Genomic DNA, 20,341 nt, shown 5'->3' with positions numbered 1-20,341 from the left:
AAACCTTCACAATCCTCTATCTTAAAAAACATGAGAGTATTGAATGGGTGAATTGGGAGCTCCAATTTCAGAAAAAAATCAAATGAGACTGATATGTATATGGATTATATATTAGAGGTAGAGAAATATACTCCTAGTTGGGTAACAAGCAAAGAGAATGTGACAGATCCTTTAGTACCTTGTAAACAAATTTTGCTTGAAATGCTTACATTCTCGGGTAAGCTGACACAGAACAAGAGTGAACAAAAACCGATTAAAAGGGTACGGAAGAAGTACAACTATTGTTTAGATGTTGAAAGCCCATATAGTATGTATTTCTTTAGTTGAAAAGGAACACACAAACATTTTGTTTCATGAGAATCGAGTATGCCAAATGTACACAAACAATTTACATAAATATGTAAATTGTACATATTGTACATATAAATGTGTAAACTACAGTACATAGCTTTACCTCCCTAGTATTTACTAGGGAGGTAAAGCTATGTACTGTAGTACAAAAATAGAAACATTTAATGTTTCAAAGATGTTGAATCATGTTGAAATTCTGTTGAACTTTTGTTTTGGTAATGTTGATAAAAAGCTATGGACAACAATGTCTCTGTTTTTCCCAATAGGAAGTATATCAGGGTGAGGAAGATACTACAAAACAAATGGGAGAGATAATACAATTTTTGGGGATAATATTAGAATAAATTATCTAGGCCTAGATCATTTTAAGTAATTGACAAATAGTTTACCAAGGTTTTATTAGCATGCGACTACAACACATAAGCAGGGTAACTTTTAAGCACATTTTAAAAAAGCTTCAACAGTTCTGGCATTTGACATTATAAGCAAAACAAGCAATGTTGCAGTAAAAATTTTTTAACAAACATTTTTAACTTAATTGTTGTACAATTTACTTCTTTGTTCCTATTTCTATAAATGTATCATCCCTTAGGTTTGATTTAAAATTACAACATTCATTTAAAAAAAATATATTATTTACAGCGGATTCAAGTTTAAATAATATTTAGGCCTACTGTTACACTATTTTTAAGTAGTTAGAAATCAATTTAATAGTTTTACCATTATTGAATTATTATTTTTTAAAGTTTGAATTTTAAAAGTTTAATTCATTTAGTATTGGCCAACTACATAGCTATAACTACATAACAGTGGTAATATTGAATTAGAGGTTCCGAGGTTTGGCATTTATCCATTCATCTTTAATATTAATAACCACAATAATTTCTTTCAAACCATCTGATCTAAAGGAGAACTATGTTACCTGATTTAAAAAAGTGGTTCTCCAATTTCTCTGAAAAGACAAATGCACTTGAATTAATCTATTTCATTACTATATATAAAAGTCGATCCTGTTGTTTAAATACCGTTTCTGTTTTCATGTGATCAAACTTAAACAAAGTTTTCCACGGTTAATATTTGGTTAATTGACTTAAAAATTATGCATTCTTGAAGCAGCATAATGTGTGAGTGTATAAAAAGTCGAATGTACACAACTTTTAGTTGCACTAAAACAAGACAAGAACAAGTGTATTGGTCATGCTTTGGAAAAAGTGTGTATAAAGTATGGAACGACGCACGTAAACTATTTGCTTTTATTAGTAATTAGATGTGAAAAAGCAAATGTATTTTAGCTCCACAGTGTATTAGTGTTTAAAAATGTTAAGTGGTTTTATCACTACAAGAAGACAAAAAAGTATTACACTATACAAAACTGTGTAAAATTAGTGAATGCTTTTCTACTTAAAAGCTAAGGACAAATACAATAAGCTGTAAATTAAATAATTTATTTAAGTATAGCTTTCAGCCGTTTTTGTTGAGTTAAACTCGTTAAGTACAAGTTTGTTATGTGACTCTAATATCAATAATAGCAGCCTCTAGAGCTCCAATGGTCAAAAATTCAGACAATATTATCTTGGATTGTGTCATGCATGTATTAATAAATGTGTATGGCTTTCAAATGTAAAATACACCCATGCTTTATATTAAGTAAACTACTACATTAACTAAACAGGAACTCTAACCAAATAATAAATCAAAAAGGTTAGGAGTTTTCTTTACGGCTCTTAATGGTTGTGATCTCCCTTTATGAGCAAAATTTTAATCTCCCACAATTTCAGTGATTTTGTGATTTCCCCTCACATTTCGTAATCAACTTATTGGCCCTATAAGGTCTTTTCTTTTTTAATTGTCAGACAGAGTCAGAATTTATCAAAATTATATAAGCTTTTGAGGGAGTTTCCATTATTTGGGTAGCATAAAATTAGTTTCAGCACTGTTTAGTGTTTTTACAATAACCTCGTGATATTTGCAGAAAACAGCAGCAATATCATCATCAAATATTGCTGCTGTTTTCTGCAAATATCACGAGGTTATTGTAAAAACACTAAACAGTGCTGAAACTAATTTTATGCTACCCAAATAATGGAAATTCCCTCAAAAGTTTGTGAAATTAAATGTTTTCCTTTGGTCAATCCTGAACCAAGGTTAAATAGGGAAAATGATAGGCTCTTCTTTTTATTGGTCTCCAAGAGGTTTACAGAATTTCATAATAACTAATGTGATTGGTGATTGGTGGTAATTGGACTAGTGTGTAATGTGATTGGTGTTTGGCCTGGAACCTTGGATCGAATGTCCCATCCTCTATCCCTAAACCAGCTTGCTCCCCTACTGTAGTTTTTGTTCATCAACCATTAAAAAAACCAAAGAATTTTAGGATTTCCCTAAAACCATTGTAGAGATATTCCAACAATTAGAAATGCCGCTCCACACAGCTGCCAGTCACTGGCCGAGCACCGACGGCCACAGATAGGATTGTTACCTTGTTCTGCTTGCCTGCCGTCCATTGGCCAACTCCCTTGGCCACCCCGGTGATGTGCCTCCCCGCAATGACCAGCGCCTCTTGCACATCTTCTAGACTTGGGCGAATCACAATGTTGGGGATCATCAGCAAAGCGTTCAACAGGAACACCGGCTGATTGCCTGTGGAAAAATAAGAAGGGTCAAATTGTGAAGAGGAAGTGTTTGCCATGTTGTGCAAGTAGGCTGAAAGTGGTGTAAAACATATAACTTGTTGTACTGACCTACAGAAGGCTGTCTAGACAGGTGGTTTGGATTAGCAGTGTTCAGATCAACAGGATCTTAGGGTACTATATTTTAATTTTTAAAATTCTTCCAGGTTAAATATTTACTTATTGGTTAGTCTATAAACAAACTCTTACAAGCTTGAATCTGTTTGAATTAAAAAGGCCATTCATTTCCTAGAGGAACCTTCACACCCCTCTCTAGAGTTTTGGAATTAGGGAATTTAAATTATTCATTACTTTTATATTTAAGTAAATTTAATATCCTTGTTCAGTATAGTATACTGTACCGAATTTCTGTATAAATACGTTACAAATCAAAGACATTACATTACAAATCAAAATACTACGAACAGACATTTTTAACTGTGATTTATTAGTTTCAACTACTTAAAACTATTCTAGAGTTCCACCTACTTGACGACAGGTTGAACCGCTTGCGCAGTATGTCCAAGGATGACCGAGTGACCTTGATGAGCACATCGATGACCTTGCGGCTGTAGTAGCGTCGCATCTCACTGACAGCGTTGCGTACCAGGTCTTGCATGGATCGACTGAGTCCTCCGCCACCAGCCAACAGTGTCTGAGGGTTCTCAAAACACTCCCACACAGAGCTCCAGTCCTGGCCTTGCTGACTGCTGGGGGTGCTGTTACCTCCTGGACTCTCTGGCTCTTCTACAGAACACAAAAATTTTCATTCAACTCAGGGATTCTCTGAAAAGTCCAGACTTAGTTATTTCACCAGGGCCGGATTTACCAATAGGCCCAGTAGGCCCGGGCCTATGGGCGCGAGCTCTCCTAGGGCGCACAGCTGAGTAAAATTATTAAATTTTTTATATCTAAAAATAAAAATAAATATCATAAGTTAACATATTTTGCGAGTTAATAAAAAAAACACTGGAAAATAATATGCATTCTGATTTTGAAGTTCATTGGAAGAAATAACTGTTCGAAAATTTACTATTTTTCAAAATTACGCATCAATTTTGTTACAACATTGGTTACGGGAGTAGGCTGTAGGGACGTTGTCAAGCGCCCGAGCAGTACGCATCGTATTGCCACTGCCCTGCCACTTAGCTGGCTCAGCGCTACTGATGGAAGTATGGAAGATGGAAGTGGTTAGGGGCGCATGCGTGCTAGACACTGTTACCACCCTCACCTCACAAAACAAAAGTTATTAACTAATCTTTTGGTCAGTTTACAACAACCTGCAGGATTTAGTTAAAATATAATAATACGTTTTGTTGAATATAAAAAAATGAGTTTATCTTTAAAATTCACTAACGGACAAAATATTAATCTGAGTTTGCAATAGGTTTAGACAATATAGGCAGTACCGACTAGATTAACCATAACTCAAGTCGACATCCTTGTCAATTATAAATATTTTTTCATGTCTAGTTCATGTTGGTGACACTGGACGTTAGTTTTGGCGTAAATTTGTTTTTATTATTTTAGGGTTGGTTCTATGACGTGTGTTTGAACTTAATTTCTTGTAATATAACCAGGGGACGACCTATTGTTTATGATTAAATCGTTTTATTTTGGACAAACTAGGTTTAAATAACTCAAATAACAAGAATTGTTTTCAGCTAATCCTTAAGGATGACAAATCTACTAAAGGTGTAGAATATGTTTAATCTATGATATCTCGTACTGTATTAAGTTCATGTTTTGGAAACTGAAATTGGAATCAATAGTTTTTTTTTTTCTTCAGGAATGCTCTGTGCGTTGGATTGTTTTGTTTCAGTCCCACAAACGTGAGTATTTGCCAAAAGTGTTTAAGATGGCATTTTGTTAAGGCTAAACAAGTCAATTCTTCAAAAAACTTGCAATGATAAAATTCCGACAAGGGTTGGAATGGTGTTCAAGCAATTAACATAGGCCTATTATATGCATGATATAGTTTTTAATAAAGGTTTGTAGGAAAGTAACTGTGACCAGACTAGGGGGCGAGAAAATTATTTGGGCCTAGGGGCGCCAAAATACTAAATCCGGCCCTGTATTTCACTGTTATAGAGCAAAATAGTTGAATTCAAGGAACCATAAATTAGTTACTACAGGCCTGTGGTTTGCATGTGACACGGTACAGGTTTAAGAGATAGTTGCGCCCACCTCCCCCCTTCCTTGTGCCCCCAACAAACCTTAAGCCTCTCACACATCCCACGTTTGCATAATCATCATCAAGACCAACAATAGCCGTGAAAATGTCATCATTTCCCACAATCCCGGGGACATAATCATGATCACTGTTGTTGGACCAAATCCTGTTCTGAGAAAATCCCAAATTAAATGACATCCCAACTGAAGATCAAGAATTCAGAAAAAATTCACAAAATTAAGGGACTTGTCCATCCCTAATTTATTTTTACAAGCAAACATGCAATGAATCGAAAAGAGTGCTTGAAAAAAATTATTGAGTAACTTTTATTAATTATCGATTTTAATATAAGGTTTATTGTAAGCTACCATTACAGCCAACTTTACAAACAATAGGCCTACTATAGAAAATATTTAAAAAAATCATTGTCCTCTATTGCTCAATTACATAAACAAATTAAGATTGTATAAAACCAACAATTGACAAAAAATTCAAATTGTTATTACCATCAACAAGAAAATCAAAGTCATCACTTTCGTGAGCAGCTTTGAAGGCCTCAGCAGCTTTACGAACTAATTCCAACACTTCTTCTACTGCTTCCTCCACCATCTGGCTCTTGCGATTCAGTTCCTAGACAGCCCCAATCACAATATTTACTAATAGTCATTAATACAGATGCCAATAAATATCCAACTCACAAACCTATGAGCTTAAAATACTAAATTATTTTTTTGAGTACGATAACCAAACTTTCATTACAACCGTTTATAAATGTGGGTGTGACAAAAAATAAAATAAGCGGTTGATACTTGATAAGTGCAACCCAGGAGTCAAGTTTAGAACTTATACGCTTGGGTTCATCAGTGTTGTCAGTGTGTTAGGTCTTAGCTCTTATCAATGGTCGAGTAAGGCTCTGTTACGGTCGGTAGAACTGTAGATTGAAATTTCTAATCCCACCTCACGAGGATGTGCAACTCATAAGAAGTTCCTTCACTGATTTCCTTGGTGTGAAAACATGAAAACTAAAAAAAAAATCTAAGTAACATGATACCAACACAACACCTCTCCTTTTACCAAAATGTACATGAAATTACCCAGAGACTTAATTAAAGAATTAACACTTAATTAACACACATTTCTGGTATAAAAATAAAATCAATCAGATTACTAACAATAGCAGCGTTTCTACATGCATCCTCTGTGTTCTCTATGAATTCATCTACACTCCAGGGTTCCTCAGAGGGCAAAGCATGCAGTGTGATAGTCTGCATACTGGACAGCACTTGTAGTATACGATTAGTATACACATCGTGTACCCTGAAACATGACACAAATAGTGAGCTCATGGCTACTTTAAAGTAAGTACACAATAATGATGTGGTGATGTAACATATAGCACAATAATATAGGATTTTAGGAGTTTTGTCTGGTTAGCAGGAGCAGGCTTACCTGAATGAGAAAGATCCTACCCTACCACATGAAACACAAAATGTTAAACACCAAAATTAGAATATTTTACTGTCATTGGCAATATGACAATATTTTCTACCAAGGAAGGTTTGAGGTAGAGAGATACCTTCAGGTTGTTTACTCATTCTTTACTGGTAATTTTCAAGTAGACACTGATAGTTACAATCCTCAACTGAAGTACAAGGGTTGTCTGTGAATTAAGGTCTCCAAAGACACAGAGAGCTACGAGCGTTATACCAGGATCCTGATATAATAGCTTTGATAAAGGCAAAAATATTAGGTTGGCTAGGTCATGTATTGCGAAGGGAAGAAGGAACAAGACTGAAGGAAGTATGTTCTGCTGTACCAACTGGAACTGCGTGCACTTGGTAGACCAAAAATGAGATGGAATGACCAAGTTAAGAGGGATGTGAGTCAGTGTGGAGGGACAGTGGAGATGGCAGCGGACAGAGAGGCGTGGAAGAGGCTGATCTACGAGGCGAAGAATCGACTGCGATTTGTAGCGCCCCAGCAGTAAGTAAGTAAAAGACACATTTCATACTTGGTGGGAGTGTTGTTTTTCCTTCACCTCGTTTTTGGCTACAATAAACATAATTGTAGCATAGGCTTATGAGCCAATAGTGAGGGAAGTAAAAAAACACAATGCTGGTGTTAGGCTTGAACTAGCTCACTTGCCTGGTGACCAAGACATCAAAGCTCCGTATAGCTTCAGTGGTACTGCGTACAAAGTTCCGCCAGCCGGGGTCTGTCCAGTTAAGACCAGTGAGAGCCGGAGTGAGCATATTGGTCAACCTCACTAGCTGAGGCAGGAACAGCGGCCGGACTTCCAGCTTCACTCGGCGAACTGTCGTCAGTAGCTCATTTAGGAGAAACTGTGCACAAGAACTGTGTTAGTGATATTGTTACACCTTAGCTATCATTTTTCCAAAAGTCAACAAGAAACGAATTACCGGATATAAAGCTGTTGAAGGAGAAATAACCTGCCACAGTTGATCAGGTTGACCAACATGAAACAACAAAAATAAAATTTCAGTATCTTGCATGTTGGTCAACCCGAGCAGCTGAGGCCAAAACAATGGCCTAACTTCAAGCTTCAATTGATAAACTGTTGGGACTGGACTACGATATTTTTGTGAAACTAAGAAGTCACTGTTTTGAAGTGTTTCTTAAAAATCATGTGAAAGAGAGTCAATAACTAGTAACAATGTTGAGCCATTAGCTATGTGAGGGCGAATCAACGCTCCCTTATACCATAGAACTTGGTTCATACACATGGCAGGAGCGTAAATTTTTCCTCGAATTGCTATTGCCAATTACAACCAAACTAATTGTCTCATAGGGGTACAAACCGGCTAGATTACTAGAAAGGAAATTCACTTCTTAAAAAAATTAACTGCGACTAAATCTCAATGGAGACAAACAACGCTTGCACTTGCAGTAGTTACAAGCTTGTCTGTGATGTCTACTATGACTATGAAAAATTAGAAACAACCTATGTAATTGTTCACCTGAAGACTGTCGTTGACCAGCGAGAAATAGTTCTTCTTGCACAACAATGTGTGAGTCACGACTGGCACAGGTAGATCCATCTTGGTGAGGCAATCAGCCTCTCTGATCAGCAACACTATACGAGGGTCCAGGTTGACTCTTAACCTGCCAGCGTTTTCTGTGATCACCAACAGTGTCTTGTTGAGACAGTCATCCACCACTCTCACCTGCAATTACAATTTATGTAACATATTTTCTATATCCTCAATGTTGCTGATTAATTGCAACTGTAGAAATAAACCCCAACAGCCTTTTCCCTCTGTTGCAGCCCTTATCCCCATCAGCCTTATCCGTTATCCACTAATATTGTGGATTTTGACTTAAGAAACCGCTTTGCACCTGAGTCAAGGTCTTAATATTACAACTGTTTGACTATCAATATTTACAAAACCCTCCCAGAGCATACAAGCGGTTGGAAAGGTTGGTTCCTCCTCTATTTAAATGGCTCTGGCTCTGGTAAACCGACCACTTAATTCATCAGACCTGAAATTCAACTTACATTGTGGTTTAGCCAGGCCTGCTTCATGTCGTGTTGGTAGTTGAGAAGCGTGTTGGCCACTAGGTTGTATCTCCTCACTAGCTCTGTGGTGGCAGACAATGTCTTGAGCACAGGATGAGCAGAGGCTGACTTCACCAGGTCCTCCAGGTGGAAGTGCAATGACCTCGCCCACTTTATCCGACCTAAACAAAAAATGGCGGAATTTTACTTTTAAGATAACAAATTTCTTTTACACAGTGTTTGGACACTGAACATCATGTCACAACAGCTAAAAACAATACACATACCTATAATTATAATTGAAACTTTGGTCGGAAATAGTTATGACTGTATGAAATAGGCCTAGCTGAATTTCTCATTTTGGCCTGTAATGCTAAAAAGTATTAATATTCGTGACTTCTAGCACAGAAAACATACTACTATAACCCAGAATGCCAACCGCATGGTAAAAAGCATTAAGTGTTTTGAGAGAGCTTTGCCTGTCAATCGTAGGCAGCGCCACCAGCGTTGCTATGCTGAGTGCATGGCAACGCTGGTGGCGCTGCCTACGATTGACAGGCAAAGCTCTCTCAAAACACTTAATGCTTAATCGTAGGCAGCGCCACCAGTGTTGCTATGCTGAGTGCATGGCAACGCTAGTGGCGCTGCCTACGATTGACAGGCAAAGCTCTCTCAAAACACTTAATGCTTTTTACCACGCGGTTGGCATTCTGGGTTATAGTAATATGTTTTCTGTGCTTCTAGGTTGAACAGTGTTAACAGGATGATGTCAGATGCCGATGTTTCAGATAAATTATACTCCGTTCAAACAGCCGTGGCACGTGACGGATTAGGACACCCCATGGAAACCCTCGGGGCCTCCTAATCCCTCAGGTGCCACGGCTGTTTGAACGGAGTATACAGTTCTCCATCTTCATGTATATAAAGTAATTTTATGATTAGTAAAGACTACAAGGTTTGGTTTAGGATTTCTATCAACAATACAATTCACATACCTGCTATGGGTGGAAAGTTTCTGGACAAAGGAGGGTCATCTCTTTGTTTTCTAAACAACTTCAAAATCCTTTCCAGTTCTTGTTCGCAATACTTCAACACTCGGTCGTACTTATCATCCATGCGGGTTAGCGGTATCTTCTCACTCACCTAAAATCATACTTTTTTGTAGGAAACTTGTAAAATTCATTGCACAAAGGCATCTGCTAAAAGACTATGATTTGAGCCACCTACAAGCAAGATATTTAACTCTTTAGACTTGTTTTACTTAAGTCAGTCACATTCCTTTATTATATCTCAAAATGACTGTGTGATTAGCTTGTGATAAGCAAAATGTTCATCAGACTTTTACTGTTAGGTACTTCAAGAAAAATGCAAACTTTTACCTTTAAATATACTGAAAAAATGTTCACTTGTTTTCAAATACCCCATTGGACGTCATATCAATGGATATTATAAAAACTGTATAAATAGATTTACTACCACGCAAGTGTATTCATTAAATGTTTTAAAGCTTTTCAAATTGAAAAATACAAATTGTGTTTCAAATATTTGAAAAATATCCAGATTTTGTTAACACCTAAGATAAGAAATAAATACCCCCGCCGCAGCAAACCTGCCGACTAAGCGAATTTCCATTTGTCTGAATTGATTTTCAGTTAAATATATTTTAATAATTTTAGGTTTAACGAGTACCTAGGTTTGCTGCTACAAGGAAACTAATAAAGTGTGTTTTTGGGTAAAATATTGATAGCTTAGTACAAAATAAATAAATTTGCCAAGTTTGATCAAAATATATCCATAAACACGCAAACTACAACCTTTGACAATATTCTCCATAAGAATAACATGGGAATTTTAAATTTACAATTTTTTTAATTTTCTCCGTTACTAATAATCAAACAAAAAGACTTTTATATACTAAATTATTTGTTTTTTTAAGCTCTTTAAAAAGGTCTAAAGAGAAATCGGGAAATTTTGTGTTTTGAGGGTCAAAAGTGAGAAAAACCAATTTTGACCCCATAAAACCCCCCGTAAAGCCCCGTTCCCATAGTCCGATCAAGCTGGTTCGCGAACTCATTCAAGTTTATCCCGCTTTACACCTTTAAACCAAATTTCATCAAAATCAGACAAAAATTACTCAAGTTATCGCGTTCACGGACGTATATATATATATATATATATATAAGTCTATATATATATACATATATAAAAATTTGAACGAATGGTGTTTTTGGCCTCTCGGGACATCAAAATGAAAAAGTAAATCGGTCCCGGGTCTAGGTCTTACCGTGCCACCTACAGTAATAGCTACTTCCCTATAAGGAAATTCGCTAAAATGTATGACATAAAGTAAAATGAAAAGTATAGATCCATTTCATAAACCTTTTCAAAACGGACGAGAAAGCGAATTCCCTGTGGACTTTCCCAGACACTGGCAAAGTTTTCTTCAATCAGAGCTCCAATACTTTCTTTTAACTGATCTGTTTTTTGGAGGAAAATCTCAAAATCTTCGTCAAACTCAGTATTTCGCTGGTCAAGATAGTCATACGTTTTGCTAGTAACTCCTCCCTTTGCTGTCTCAAATGTTTTTATTGCATCTTCAAGAGCTGGAAACACAAGAAAGGAGGTTTATTACTCCAGAAAGACATTACATCATTTTATAATTTTTAGTGTTTTTAAGGCTCTGAATAATGTTTTTGGTAAATATATAAAATAATTTATAAAAAATAAAACTTTTTAAAACAAAACGTTTTTAAACACACTAAAAAGTAGAAAATAATTTATAAATATGTGTAGGATAATATTACATTGTCATCCATTTGTGAGCTATGTTTTAAATTGCAAGTCTCTAGCTCATCGGGAACTTCGTTTGAAATTGATATCAAAATTTGTAGGAAAGCGACTAGCGAGCTACTAAAAACAAGCCCATGGGGCGTAGCCCAAGGGAAATATGAAAATTAAATGGTATAATATTGCATTGTCATCCATTTGTGAGCTATGTTTCAAGTTTCAAGTCTCTAGCTCATCGGGAAGTATCAACATTTGCAAGAAAACGAGTTAATAAAAACAAGCCCATGGGGCGTAGCCCAAGGGAAATATGAAAATAATAAATTAAATGAGTTAGCCCAATTTAAATGAAAGTACTGTACAAATATCCAAACCCACACTATTTTTTTGTATACAACTTATTTGCTACACATAACTCTTTCACTTAATAGCTGTTAGGAAACCAACACTAGCCTATATTTTGCAATTGCTGAAACAAAAGTATTCTTATATAATACAAAATTCTTCTTACCTTCCCCAAGCAATAGACCTGGAAACATTACAAATTATTAAATTATCATCAGAAAAAAATATTTTACTACATACATTAAAAAAGTACTCAGTACATATTTTACATAATATGTAGGCCTACATATTAGGCAAGCTTTTAGTTTTGACTTAAGGGTGTTTGAAAAGTATTGTAAAAAGAAACTTGCTTCTAAATAGGGCTTTTCATTTATTTTGATTGTTTTGTAAACACTTGAAAAATCAAGAAGAAGAAGTGAAGTTTTAAAACCCTTATCTGAAATGAAATCAAAACCCAAATCGATTAAATATGTTCAAACTTGGGGGATTAGTAAATTCTTGAACATTAGTATTGAGAATTGAGTATCAAAAGTCTATGGCAATACCAATACATGGCAGTGGACAGGATCATAACAGATTTAATTTTGTAGCCATTAATTTGGTTACCGTACGATCATAGCAAAAAAATTTATTTTAAAACTTAGAACGATTCCGGGATTTACCACGCCTAGGGTAAAGGTTCTCCCCTTCACAATCAATCAACGGCGTCCATGCTTCAATTCTATTGGCAGCCAGAAGACACAATAGATTAGAAATGATAGCAGTATCTAACCACCTTAGTTGAGGTCTCTCAATCTATCAGAAGTATTAATAGAGCTTCCTAATGTCATCTATATATATAAAAGGCAAAGCCCTCACTGACTCACTCACTCACTCACTCATCACTAATTCTCCCACTTCCCACTTACCTAGGAGGCTGAAATTCGGTACACTGATTCTTTAGGCATTAAATAGGAAAACTAAGTGGTTTTTATTCTGATCGGACTCTCGGGCTCCGCCCCAGTGGCTCTGGAGTTTCCCATGTTAACCTAATGAGTACTCATATTTAAATGGAATTGATGAATCATAACAGCTGTTTCAATTAAACAAGTTGGTTCTGTTCTATGATGTTCAATAGCATTAAAGTTACAAGGATTGCCAACAGAGTGCAGCACTATTATTTTTTTAAATATTTGACAACAGCTAATTTGCAACCAAAAGGTGAGTGAGCGTAGCGAACGAACTTCAACCCGGAGGCGAGGTAGCGTAGCGAACGAGCTCCAACCGTAAAGGTGAGTGAGCGTAGCGAACGAACTTCAACCAGGACGTGTGAGCGCAGCGAGCGAGCTCCAACCTAAAGGTGAGTGAGCGTAGCGAACGAACTTCAACCAGGACGTGATTGAGCCATGCGAACGAGCTCACGTATGAAGTTAAACGGGGCAAAGCCCGCGGGTACAGCTAGTAGATCTATAAACTACACTGAACACTAATTCACCTCCTATTCATACCCAGGTCTACATTTCCCAACAATTATCAAGCATTTTTTTTCAAATTTTCACATACCTTCCATCCTCCTCTCAAATAAACTGTTGTAGTCGTCCACAAGATCGAACATTGAGATGATTTTGCTGAGCCGATCACAGAACGTGTCAAACTTTCCAAACACGTAGTTCTCTGAGAAGGTGAAGTTGCTGGTCTGATCTGGCAAGAACGGCTGCCGCTTCACCAGTATGTATGTGTTGCGGTACACTCTGTAAAAAGAATCAACACTTTATTACATTTTATGATCATTTTGAAGACAGCTGAGACTTTGAGCAATAAAATCTAGTTAATTTGGTGACTTGCTGTGACAAAATAGGACATAGCCAGTAGCCACACAAAATTAGGAAATCCCAATCTGACACACCATCAAAGTAATATCATTGTTCAGGTCAGAAGTGTTTTTTTAAGAGCCTTAAGCCAAACAACATTTAATAACCAATTTTGCCGGTAACTCTTGAAATAGCATGCTGAAATAGCCATGGGGCATGGCTGGTTAAGAAGGTAGATCGCAACATTTTTGGACTTCAGGCTTAGTTTCAAATCACATCAATTACCAATGGCTTTTATCTACAAAATAGATCCATATGACCGAGTGTTCTGTTAGCACATTGTGAGGATGGCTTAAAGGGACCCTAGTATTTAATTTAAAGCACTGAACTTCTGTGGAAAACTTTTTCTGCATTGGAAACTCTTTCCACCAAAAAGCCAATCTAATAAAATACAAACGATTTCCTCTAACACTGCCATAGTAATAGTAAAATTTCTTCTACTGAACATAACAGTAAGATACAGATATCTGTGTGGGACAACATGTAAAGCAGTGTAGTACCTGTTGAGACGTATGCAGTGCAGTAACTTCTGCCGCATCAGCTCCCTGTCTTGAGACCAAATTGTCTCTTTGCCTCTACAAGTAATGTACTGCTTGCACTGCTCGATCATCTGGTTGGTGATCTGCCAAAACAAACTATGATTAGAACAGATAGTGGCACACAACATACAACTCTGGATAAAACTGACAAAAGACAATATGATGCGTGCCTTTGAAGAAACATGAAAATATCTATCTACATATATAAAAGGCAAAGCCCTCACTGACTCACTGACTGACTCACTCACTCACTCATCACTAATTCTCTTACTTCCCATTTACCTAGGAGGCTGAAATTTGGTACACTGATTCTTTAGGCATTAAATAGGAAAACTAAGTTGTTTTTATTCTGATCGGACTCTCGGGCTCCGCCCCAGTGGCTCTGGAATTTCCCATGTTAACCTTATGAGTACTCATATTTAAATGGAATTATTGAATCTTAACAGCTGTTTCACTTAAACAAGTTGGTTCTGTTCTATGATGTTCAATAGCATTAAAGTTACAAGGATTAACAACAGGGTGCAGCACTATTATTTTTTTTATAATTTATGACAACAGCTAATTTGCAACCAAAAGGTGAGTGAGCGTAGCGAACGAACTTCAACCTGGAGGCGAGTGAGCGTAGCGAACGAACTTCAACCTGGAGGCGAGTTAGCGTAGCGAACGAGCTAACCTGAAGGCAAGTGAGCGCAGCGAATGAGCTCCAACCTAAAGGTGAGTGAGCGTAGCGAACGAACTTCAACCAGGACGTGATTGAGCCATGCGAACGAGCTCACTTATGAAGTTAAACGGGGCAAAGCCCGCGGGTACAGCTAGTTAATCATAAAATTTAAAAACTCATCCTTACCTACCTTGACCATAAGCGAGGAGGTTCTTTCCGAGGTGTTGTAGAACTGAGAGACACTATGTATGAGACGGACAGTCTGCAGCATGCTGAGAATGGAGTCTTTCATCCTCACCTGGCCACAACAAAGCACAGCTGTTAATACTTATGTAAATTGTACTTCATCAAAACAAACTATCAAAAGTAGAATGATAAAACACAATAAAATATTTGTTTCCGTCTGGTGTGGAGGTTTGTATTTGTGTTCTCAAAACCATTAAGTATGATAATGTCAAAAGTGTTTGTTGACAGAGTACCTACTAAATAACTTCTTGATCAGCATTGTACGTGTTATTAAATTTACGGAAAGTAAATAAAAGAGACGTCTTATAACACTTAAAACATATATTTACGCTTATACTGATACTCACGAGACAGTAAATATACAAAAAAAAGATGGTAAGTGGTGATCGATTTTGATTGGACACTCCAATCATCATCAGACCCAATAGGCGAATGGGTACCTACTAATCACAACATAATTATTATGGAATTTGCTACATAACCATTACCATTGAGGAGTGTTTGCCAAGAGTAAATTATTTGTTTACTCACAGGATCATGCAGGTACAGTGAGTGACAGCATTTCTCCATGGCTTGTATGAACTTGGCATTGTCCCGTGCTTCATTGTAGCAGAATGTTATTTTCATGTCAGTCTCTTTCCACAGCTTTATGATCTTGGACCGAGCAACCACCAGACAAATTATGGTCATCATAACCTGTAAAAGTCAACTTGAACATTTAGTATTTATCAGAAAAAATATCTTCTCCAAACAGAATTACTACTAAAGAATTTGGATAAATGGTTGTCATCATAACCTAAAATATAACTTGACATCAGATAAAGGTCTGAGTAGAATAAAATAGAACACAACAATGTTAATTTATTATTGTCGTTGCTATACATTTTTGTGATTATTCCTGTATAGTTACCAAAAATGTATGCTGCAAACACCAAATCCCCTTAAAATTCCCGTTGCATGAACATAATGTAAAATCTCACAAATAAAGCTCTGGTTATTTGAAAGGCAACCTAATTTAGAGCTTCAATGGAATGCTTTTAAGGAAAAGCTTCCTAAGCTTCATAAAGTCATGTGGCTATACTCTCTTCTGAACATTAAATTACCTCTTACTCAAAGTCTAGGTTGTACAAGGACTACACTGAGACATACAAAAATCAAGCTTATTGATTCATACAAGTTTTTCTTCAGTAGCTGCTCTATAACAAGATCAATGGTACCGATGCTGAGTATGTTAAGAATGACAAAACAAACAAATTCACCTCATGGTGTTGCAGTTGAGCTACTATCTGAGAGAACTGAGCACCTCGCTTCTTCCAATACTCCAGTTCATCCTGAGGTCCGCTGGAGTCATTTTCTTTCCTCAGCTGTTCACTTTCCATCAGAACCTGATCAAACACACTAACTTAAAAATGGAAGATCAAGGACAAACTTATATTTCCTGAGTTGATTTGAGTATATCTTTTAAAAAAGTGCACTTTTTTTAGGGTAAAGTATTTGTAGGTGAGGGCGCTATCTATAAGATACCACAATGACTTCTTGTGGATTAAGTGTAACCACAGAGAAATAAGGTTCCGTACAGGAGAAAAATTCGATAGTACACTAAAGTGGTGTCTAGCACTAGTGCTGGTTTCTAGGGCAGATTCCAACACCGCTCCCTTGCCCTAATGTACTACAACGATCACTGTGGAGGAAGGACCTGTGCCCTGTGCAATAGGAATTTCTGCACAGTGCCCCCCACTCGGGCTCTTACCGAAACAACATGCTACAGCTTGTCGTCCCATAAGCCTGTTTCCTTTGTACCTATACCTCTTACTCCTCTGTGGTCTAACACAAAAGATATATACAACATACCTCTTGGACTTTCTTGATCCAAACCTTGATCCTTTCTTCTAGAGCCTCTACATTTTCTGGATCTCGAATGAGCTCTTTGGCATCAGAATGTCCGATCACATGGCTGACTAAAGCTTGGCCATCGTCAAACAGATTGGGCTCATCACACACTTCCTCACAAACTGTAATGATAAAAGAGAGAGGTTCAAAGTAACAAAATATAATAGTTAAAAGAAAATATATAAATTATATTGATGTATAAATTATAATAAGGTGGTTGGATTCCAAAATGTGTCTATTCTTTAAGCAAAAGTAATGTTTTACTAATAATTACTGTTACAGTTTGATATTTTTGAAACTATATTCAATGCAGAGAAATGTGTCAAGATTTTCCAAATCTTAACGGACACTGACCTTTCAAGGCACTACAGAAAGAGCGTAGTCCAGGGAGAAGCTGGTTTTTTAGTATAAAACAATTCCCTTCTTCTTCCTCCGCATCAGGTGAAGGATGAGCCAACGCCTCCATGAAAACAAACTGCATCACTCGCTGTACCGACGTTACCAGCCCGATTTTGGAAGCATCAACAATTCCACAAAACAAGTCCTAGAATAGAAAGGAAATCAATAGTTTGGCTGCAAAATTATCTGTAGCGCAGAGCTTGAGAGACTCTCAAAATAGCAGTAAGCATTGAGTAACCTAGTCTAAATGGCCTAAAGATTAAACTTATTCCCTTATAACTTATCATCCTTAGGCCTATATGGGTTACCTGAAGACAATTATTTGAGGTTAGTTTTATTTAGTCCACATAGAGGGGGTATTTTGAAATAAGTATCCGGATGGTCTAGTGTACAAAACCGGGAATGAAGTAATAATTTTTACACCACCTCCAATCCTTAAACGTTATGGAGGCTCTAGGTTAGTGGAAAAGCATGGCCTGATTCAGTGACCAGATCCAGAAACATCAAGTGACCAGGCATACAGTATAAGTAGGCTATTAAAAAAAGTTTTGTTAGCCTTTTGTTTGCTTGGATAGAAACATCACTGAACACACATAGCTTACACGTAGCTAGATTTTATTAGCATATTACATGGTAGAGATGTATAAAGCTGAAAAAATGTAATGACCTTGTGAAATCCTTCTTCTGGAAGTTGCTTGGCGCTGTTGAGTCGGAACATGTAAATGCAAATGCCCGTTAGAGGAAGTTGCCACCCATCAGTAAGGAACAGTTTCTTCTTTGGTGGTGCCGAAGTTGCAGATGGTTTCTGTACAATTGCCGCAATGGCCCTGAGTCCAGTAGGCTTAGCCTGAAATAGTAAAAAACTTTGTTACAAGGGTATGATGGTTTAAGGTTTAAGGTAATGTAGGCTAGGAAATATTTACTGATTAATTTTTAAGTTATAGGCCTACAGCTTTAGCCTACTTCTCAGTATTTGGAGGAAGCGGAAGAACTTTGACATCCGACTCAATTGGATTTAAAAAAAGTAGGACTTTTGATTAGATCGATAACCAAAAAAAAAAAAAAAAAAACTGAAACAATCAACACTGATGAAAAAATGGAATGTCAAAATTACAAGGAGGAGGTAAGTTAAATACAATAAAAGTAAAACTCATTACCATGTCCTGTGAATGGGTACCGTAGAATGGGGTGAATAGAAACAAAACTTCAATGAATGATTCACATTTTTATAACTTTGTTATACATTGACTTTACATAAGGGAATTATTTTTCCCCATTATAACCATATCCTATCTACCTGGGAAAAATTATTTCAGCATATTGGTATCACTGCTTCGGATGTTGGATGATGCGAAACCTCATTTGAAAATTTTGGCGAAAAACATTCTTTTCAAAACTTTCTCTCTAATCATGAACCTATTACATGTATTTATGTTAATAACCATTTTTTATATTGTCTTAGGTATCTTAAAATCAAGTGTGTTAATAGATTAGCCTTAGAATAAACTATATTTTTTTACTTTATTTTTATTTTAGGTTATGTCATGATTTTGCAAAACCAGGGTAAATAGAAACACTTTTTTGGAACCAGTGGTGAAAATAAAGGTGGACCTGAAAACCCCCCAAAAAAGAAAAAAAATTACCAGAGATGAAGATGATTCCACATCAGTCACACTTTTCACTGGAAGAAAGTGACAAAGACGAACAATTTGATGAAGAAGAACCAGCATACCTAGCTCAAGACATCAGTGAGTCTTCAAAGTTGTCCCTTCATGATCATGTAATTGTCAAAGTAATGGGGAAAAACAGAACTTGCTATCGTTTATATGTTGCAAAAGTTATTGAATTTGACGAGGAAGGATAAATAGGAAGATTCATCAAGAAAATTGCGCAAACCAACAAGTTCTGAGAGACAGATTAAGAGGCCCTCTTCAAAGTCGATGACGTAGTACGTCGGCTTCCAACTCCCAAGCCGTGTACAACTTGTAGATTTAAGGGAGTGTTGTATTTTGAGGAAGATTTGTCTGATTTTACTCTTTATTTAGTTGGTTTCTATGTAAGATTTTGTAACTCTGATTTCACCCATTGTCATTTATGTTCTCCGATTTGTTTGGATAAGGGTTTATGAAAACGATGTTTTTATACTTCGTACTTATAAATACATGTGTTAATTAACTTTAAATATATTTATTTACAACAACCTAAGCTAACAAGTATAAATTTCATGTTTCTATTGCCCCTGGTAAGTGGGGAAAAGCAACAATCATCAATTTAACACAGTGTTTCTATTCACCCCAAAGTGCAGGGTGAATAGAAACAGCCATATTTTATTTTTTTTCTGCTTGATGATTAAAAAGAAAAAAAATGATAACTGGTTTGAGTAGAGGAGTCCAAGACCGGAAATATGAGCTAGTGTTGAAAATTTAAAAATTAAAAATATTGTTTTTACAGAAGCTTAAAATTCAAAAAGTGTTTCTATTCACCCCATTCTACGGTACACAATAAGTTAGTAACAGGCCTAACTTACAATAGATAAACTTAGTAAGTTAAGATACACAAAGATTTAAACATGTTCACCCTTAACAAACGATTACACAAACAATCCAATAAGTTAAACTTATATGAACATTACTTAAACATAAAATTTGCGAATTTATCTTTATAAACCATAATAAGCTTACAAAAACAAATAATGTTGTCCATTGAAGGATTGTTAATGGATGTATAACTTACCGTATTGGTTACAATAAGTTTCGGAGAAAAAGGTTCGTAAATATAAAATTCCTATGTTAGGCCTATTTATTCTTATAGAGAATAACTTATGTAAGTTCAACTGTTTCTAGACCATGAACCCGCAGCTGCTTTGTTATTATTAATTGTGGCTGCACTTTACTTGCGTCCTTCACTCATTCGAATG

The 20,341-nt window shown here is 36.3% G+C and overlaps 1 protein-coding gene across 1 annotated transcript in view; it reads right to left on the bottom strand.

The window, feature by feature from the left end:
* Positions 1–20,341, bottom strand: part of LOC128995692 (dynein axonemal heavy chain 5) — a 104,438-nt gene that overhangs the window by 56,257 nt on the left and 27,840 nt on the right. Inside the window, exons 8-26 of the mRNA XM_054420710.1 lie at positions 19,068–19,105; positions 18,092–18,271; positions 17,380–17,569; positions 16,987–17,147; positions 16,395–16,520; positions 15,667–15,831; positions 15,080–15,187; positions 14,190–14,311; positions 13,382–13,569; positions 12,006–12,023; positions 11,090–11,313; positions 9,706–9,853; positions 8,711–8,892; positions 8,172–8,378; positions 7,339–7,535; positions 6,366–6,510; positions 5,700–5,823; positions 3,510–3,767; positions 2,831–2,991 (exon numbers count right to left, since the gene is read on the bottom strand). Coding sequence (XP_054276685.1) covers positions 2,831–2,991; positions 3,510–3,767; positions 5,700–5,823; positions 6,366–6,510; positions 7,339–7,535; positions 8,172–8,378; positions 8,711–8,892; positions 9,706–9,853; positions 11,090–11,313; positions 12,006–12,023; positions 13,382–13,569; positions 14,190–14,311; positions 15,080–15,187; positions 15,667–15,831; positions 16,395–16,520; positions 16,987–17,147; positions 17,380–17,569; positions 18,092–18,271; positions 19,068–19,105 — 2,942 coding nt within the window. The remainder of the gene's footprint in view (positions 1–2,830; positions 2,992–3,509; positions 3,768–5,699; positions 5,824–6,365; positions 6,511–7,338; positions 7,536–8,171; positions 8,379–8,710; positions 8,893–9,705; positions 9,854–11,089; positions 11,314–12,005; positions 12,024–13,381; positions 13,570–14,189; positions 14,312–15,079; positions 15,188–15,666; positions 15,832–16,394; positions 16,521–16,986; positions 17,148–17,379; positions 17,570–18,091; positions 18,272–19,067; positions 19,106–20,341) is intronic.

The sequence above is a fragment of the Macrosteles quadrilineatus genome, unplaced genomic scaffold, assembly GCF_028750875.1.
Source record: "Macrosteles quadrilineatus isolate MER2022 unplaced genomic scaffold, UCM_ALF_1.0 Scaffold_5__1_contigs__length_97177068, whole genome shotgun sequence".
In the NCBI taxonomy this organism is placed as follows: Eukaryota; Metazoa; Arthropoda; class Insecta; order Hemiptera; family Cicadellidae; genus Macrosteles; species Macrosteles quadrilineatus.
The sequence above is the reverse complement of the archived record's forward strand: the minus strand, read 5'-3'. Positions and strand labels throughout refer to the sequence as shown.